General features: G+C 39.0%; 1 protein-coding gene across 1 annotated transcript in view; it reads left to right on the forward strand.

The window, feature by feature from the left end:
• LOC143118580 (uncharacterized) overlaps positions 1-6,000 on the forward strand; it is a 123,833-nt gene that overhangs the window by 5,714 nt on the left and 112,119 nt on the right. Inside the window, exons 3-5 of the mRNA XM_076279614.1 lie at positions 4,513-4,537; positions 5,065-5,113; positions 5,766-5,891. Of these exons, the coding sequence (XP_076135729.1) occupies positions 4,513-4,537; positions 5,065-5,113; positions 5,766-5,891 (200 nt within the window). The remainder of the gene's footprint in view (positions 1-4,512; positions 4,538-5,064; positions 5,114-5,765; positions 5,892-6,000) is intronic.

Raw genomic sequence — 6,000 nt, forward strand, 5'->3', positions numbered from 1 at the left:
ACAAAGCCTAGTTCACGTGTTGATTTAGACCTAGGCTACAATAAAACCAATCTCTAAAATAGGCACTGCATTCTAAGTTTTTTATTCTAACTTAAAATAGCTTTAGCCTATAGATTATTATTTTTTCTAGATCTACATTTACGTTTTAAAATGAATTATATGGTGCAGCCTCTGAAGAATTATTCTTGCGAGTAGGCCTAGCATATTTTAACGTGCGGTTTTTGATTGTCATTACGCGATCACGTTCATTTTGAGAGCACTGATATACAGTAGCCTAGCCCATAGTGTTTACATTTACAGGTCATTTGCGTTCCACCTGTCATATGCGCCCCTCACTTGTAGCCTACTGGGTTGATGCCACCGAAAAATCTCACAGGCACACCTTAATTAGGGTAGACTGAGTACAGTTGAGACATGTGTACAATTGAGACACCTTAAATATCTTGCTTGCACAGCAAGCCCAAGTTGTGATTTTTGCTATGCACATGCGTATTAGTTTTGATCATGGAAAATTTGAACGACACAAGTATCTCCCATCCAAGGATATCGGCAAATGTTTTTTTTCCAAAGTAAGAATTTCACTTCACCATGCACCTTCGACAATGAATAGTTCATTACACTTATGTTACTGTTAAACGTAACTGGTATCATTACAAACATTATTCTGTGTCCTAAAAACTGGCATATTTTATTGCATTGTGTCATGTAAGGTCGTTCTAGAGAAATGTGTGAGGTGGTCAGCGGGGGACAATTGAGACACACATTAGATCGATAATTTTTGGCTACGCCCTTAAAGTAGCCTATTTATTTGTTTATTTTAATTAGCCTAGTCGCCTGCTGTAGTTTTAATGGTCACCTTGCTATTTTAAAGTTGTATCAGGTAGCTTAGTTGACTTTACATTCTCCTGTGTGGGCCTAACACTTCAGCCATTTGGAACAGAAGAACACACCAGAATAGGCCTGTTTAGTAGTAGGCCTAAGCAGGATTTGATGGCCGCATTCCTACACTTATAAAATGCAATTCAATGCGGAAGTAATCTAAGTATTCAGAATACGTTACTCTGATTGAGTAACGTAACGGAATACGTTACAGATTACATTTTTGGGCATGTACCCTGTATTCTGTAACGGAATACATTTTGAAAGTAACCCTCCCAACACTGCTCATAGTAGCTGGTAAACCTCCTACTAAAAGAATCAGCTTGCTTTGTGTCCAGGGCCAGGTTAAGGTCATCTGGGGCCCGGGGCAGAGGCCCCCCCCCCCCCCATTTTTTTTCAATATATATTACTATATATTGAAAAACAATTTTCTTTACTACTAAAACTATTATCAATATACATAAGACAGAGAGAGAGAGAGAGAGAGGCAATTAAATTATGACAGACATAATGTAAAAATGAAATTTGCATTTATATGGTGGAACCGTATAACCAACATAATAACACAATTGTACCAACATACAAAAAACAAGTAGCCTACAAACATGGGGCAATGCACACAAAAAAATCAACCATGAAAGATTACATTATTACCATCAATTACTTCAACTAAGGGTTGAAAACTTCCAGTGGTACCCAGGTCAGACTAAAATGTGCAACTCCCGAACTCTGAACTCATGAAACATTGTAGCCTAGAGTTTGGCGTGCACGCACACAGCCACATCATGATGCATTGTAACACGCTGTCTGTAATACACTGTAACACGCAGCCCTAGCCAGCCACGACGTCAAATACATTGAAACACGCAGTCTAGCGCACGCACACAGCCCAACCACATCAAATACAAACAAGGGGGGTGTCGTAGCCGATAACGGTAACGTTGTCAGGGACAGGGGTAGTATGCCTAGATGTGGACTTATCACTATTTTGATCCTCATTTTGAAAAAAGTGGACAGGGCGCCTGCAGGAATGAATGCGATGGTACGCACACACCCACCTAACTTTCAACGCTTTGATAATATTTGTCCCGGTTAGGTTCCTGCATTGGTCAGTTAAAAAGTAGCCTACTGTAGTACTAGTAGGCTAATAACATCCACATGCAATATCTTTATAACAACAACGCCTAACAACGACCTATTTATTTGGACAACTTTGTATAGCCCTATAAAGGCTAAAGTTACCTAATTTTGTTCTAGCGAAGGCTACGTTCACGTATGGCTAAACAGTGGTAATGCTAGCCTAGCGTTTTGACAAGCAATAATCTTGCCTACCTTGTGCTTGCGGCTTGCCCATTTGAAATAACTCATCTCGCTTTGCTGCCTTTCTGTTTTCGTTGTTTAAAAAAACGTGTTATATCCATGATGAGTCTCGAGTTAATGAATTAGCTCATACCATTGTGTGCTGATAACCAGCATAGATAGTAATAGAAAACAACAAGCTAGCCTACAACTTCTGTAGCATGCCTGTGTATCTCTCCTGCTCAAACAAAAGGTGCGCGCGTGCATAGTTCTGCATTAAGTTGATAACGTTACAAACTTTACTTTACAGAAAATTGTAAATAGCCTACTGGCATGCAGTTAATGGAATAGGCTACTGTGCAGAGTTGAGAAGTTATGGTAGCCTAGGCCAATTTGGTGTGAATACACGCACACAGGGGACATTCTCTGTCGTTGTTGAGTAGCCTGGCTGATACGCACAGTGCGTACGGCCGTGGTTTTGGCGCGCCTTACTGAGAACGTCTGGCTGAAGCTCTCTCTTTTTTCGAGATCCGCTTTCATATTTCCTAATTGTCTCATGCGAAGTCATTGTTGTCTGTGATAGCATGCATTGATACGGGCAAAGACAGGTGACGATAAGACACTTGTTTTCTTTTTTAAATGTCCCGCGCCGGGGCCCCCTAGTGGCCGGGGCCCGGGGCAGCAGCCCCTTTGCCCAATGCCCAAACGCGGCCCTGTTTGTGTCACTAGGTGAATGGAGGCATAGGGCTCTGCTATTAGGAGGTTTACTGCTTCCTCTGGGTTAATTAACCCAGGCTTGCCATTAAACCATGAAATACACCACAGGCCTATACAACCCAAACATGGGTGATGTGGATTTACTTCACTGTCCACCACATTTACATTTTAGAGATAAGGATTGTATAAAATGTTTATAACATGAACATGTTCGAGTAGCTGCAACATGTCTTTAAGAGCACAAAAAATGCTCATTATCAGTATTACGTATGTAATACTGTATTTGAGAATGGATTTAATGTTATGCTAAAAGTTTGCATCCCCCTACTTTACAATGACAAAAGGTGTACAACAAAGAATTTCTTTCGAAATTTGATTTTTTTTATTGTCATTGAAAAAGTAATGTATGGTTAGTCTTTACTTATATTCCTTTATCATCAAAGTAACATAAAAGGCTAAAACATGTTTAAAAAAATTGCAGAAGTTTGCATTCCCATTTACGAAATGTTCAATAACTTTGTATGTATAACCTACATGTAGGGTCAGCTGTGTCTTTGTGCACCCTCTTAGAATCCTCTCAGGTGTACTTTGAGCCCAACTTTCCGGGCCTATGTCTGGATCCTGTCTGGATCAAAGTCAAACCATTTGATTATAATTTGCACATTTAACGAGACAGAGGAAACGCAAAATGTCACAGTGTAGCCACTATACATGTGAGATATACAAATCCTGAATTTGAATGCTGGTCAACATCAAATGACATAAATACAACAGAACTGTCACGGTGAATACATGGATACATACAGCAGGGCAAGCCGGTTCAGTAGATTACAGACAAATGAAGAGTTACGAAACACTATATCCACCATTTTAATGATTTTTTTTTTTTGTACATTTTTTTTTCAAGTAATTTCAGTAGAACTGTTATTGGGTATTGCTATTTGGTTCATTTTTACTCAATGAAAACAACACATCTGCAATTTGACTGATATTACCTGAAATACACAATTAAATAGCATGAGTTTTTAATGTCTTTAGAAACGGAGATATAGCGTTCTGGAACCAAACTCTTCAAATATGCCAGGGAGAACTAAATACTGAGAGGGATCAAAAGCTGATCAGAGGGTACACAAGAGACTGGACGAGGTTAAATACACAGTATTACAGAACATTATACAAGGGGATACAAACTTTTTCACTGGTATAATAGGCCTTATGCACGAAAGGCTCTTAATCTAATAAGCTAGCTAATTTATTTCCGGTGGAGCGTTAGCAGTATGTAACAGCATATTCTGTTATATTCTGCTCTTTACATGTTCACTCCGACACTGAATACATTGTTTGGCCAATAATAAACATTTTAAAGTTGTGCACCCTAATGCATGTGCAATGCATGTGCACCCTACTGTGTTATCCAGGGGGCTAACGTTCCTGAGAGTCATTGTTCCATGACATTTCACCATGGAACATGTACCATGGAGTCTGTAAATTAGTAAAGTTAAATAAATATAAAAAAAATAATGTAGTACACAGCATCTATTGATCTACTGTAATACATACTGTAAGTACATTATACATGCATATTACTGAAAAAAACTTCTCCTTTCTCCTTTGAAGGTGTTTCATGGGTAGAAGCACAAAAGTAAGTAATTTTAGTCACTCAGACATATCTTATAATTATATATGATATATATATATATATATATATATATATATATATATATATATGTGTGTGTGTGTGTGTAAATGTGTTTCTGACTGAGTATAAAGGGTAGAACGTTGAAAGTTCTCATGTATCAGGTACTTTGTGTCCGGTGCTGAGTGTTGAAAGACGATACATACAGTATGTCCTATCATGGCATATTCTCCTCATTCTCCTCATTATATACAGACCATGCCATGGCTTTCTCTTTGGTTAGAACTTCTAAGGGATACTGATGTTTGACAAAGGTTTGCCACCTCACGGCAAATCACATCATGACATTCTAATTGCATTTATTTGATTGATTATTATTTTTGCCCTCATTTGGTCTTCTTGGTCTTTGTTGAATAAAGACTCTCCACCATGAAATGCATGTTTATGTCTCACTTCACTAATTCCACTCTGTCTCTCGGATTGTCTCTCTCTCTCGATCTCTCTCTCTCACTCTCTCTCTCTCTCTCTCACAGTGACACCTGCAATGCCAGCGGCAGCCTTGCACAGCAGCAATGTGGCCAAGTGAGTTTGATGTAATCTGGAAAATATGTCTGCTATCTTGCCTGTGCACCCACCACTCCTTGTCACCTCATCACTGCCAATTGGTTAAGAGTGGGTCGACAGAAGGCACACGGCAAAATCCAGTTCTGCTTCATGCACTTGGCTCTGTTGTAACAGAACATCACAGGGAAATCATTTTGTTAGGTCTATATATTACTTAAGTTATAGATAGCTTTATGAAACTCTTCAAACGAATGTGTTGAAAACAACACTACTTGCATTGCATTGTCAACACATCTCTGTGTCCAGATAGGGACAACACTGTGCTGTTTCACACACATGGCTTTTAAGAGTGTGTATACCAGTCTTCAGTCAGTCCACATTTCAGTATACTCTAGTATTCCCTCAAAACAACAAGATAATCACATAAGCGAACAACTCCCAACATAAATATTCACATAGACAAAAAAAATATTCACATAGAAAAAAAAAGCACGGAAATAAGATTAAAAATAAATATAATGTGTGTTTATATTATAAATGTAATACCGGTATATAATGTAACAATAAAACACAAGCACAGTTACTATGAATATCTAAATAACTGATTAGCCAGATACCACACATTGTTGACCAGGATCTCTCGTTGACGTTCCTCTGTCCTCCCCCTCAGGGTTCCGAGTCCACCTCCAGGTTCCTGCAGTGCGCAGGGGTTCCGTCTGGGCCTCTTGCTGGACCCCACCACGTCCAGAACCTTGTGAACCTACTGGATGCTGCACTGGATGTCTACTCTTTCATGGTAAGTCTGTCTATCTATCTGTCTATCTATCTATCTATCTATCTCTATCTATCTGTCTGTCTATCTATCTCTATCTGTCTATCTATCTCTATCTGTCTATCTATTACAC

This window comes from Alosa pseudoharengus, unplaced genomic scaffold (genome assembly GCF_046254945.1).
Source record: "Alosa pseudoharengus isolate Yale_2024_CS ecotype anadromous, Long Island Sound unplaced genomic scaffold, YU_APseudo_1.1 YU_APseudo_1.1_scf_1, whole genome shotgun sequence".
Classification (NCBI taxonomy): domain Eukaryota; kingdom Metazoa; phylum Chordata; class Actinopteri; order Clupeiformes; family Clupeidae; genus Alosa; species Alosa pseudoharengus.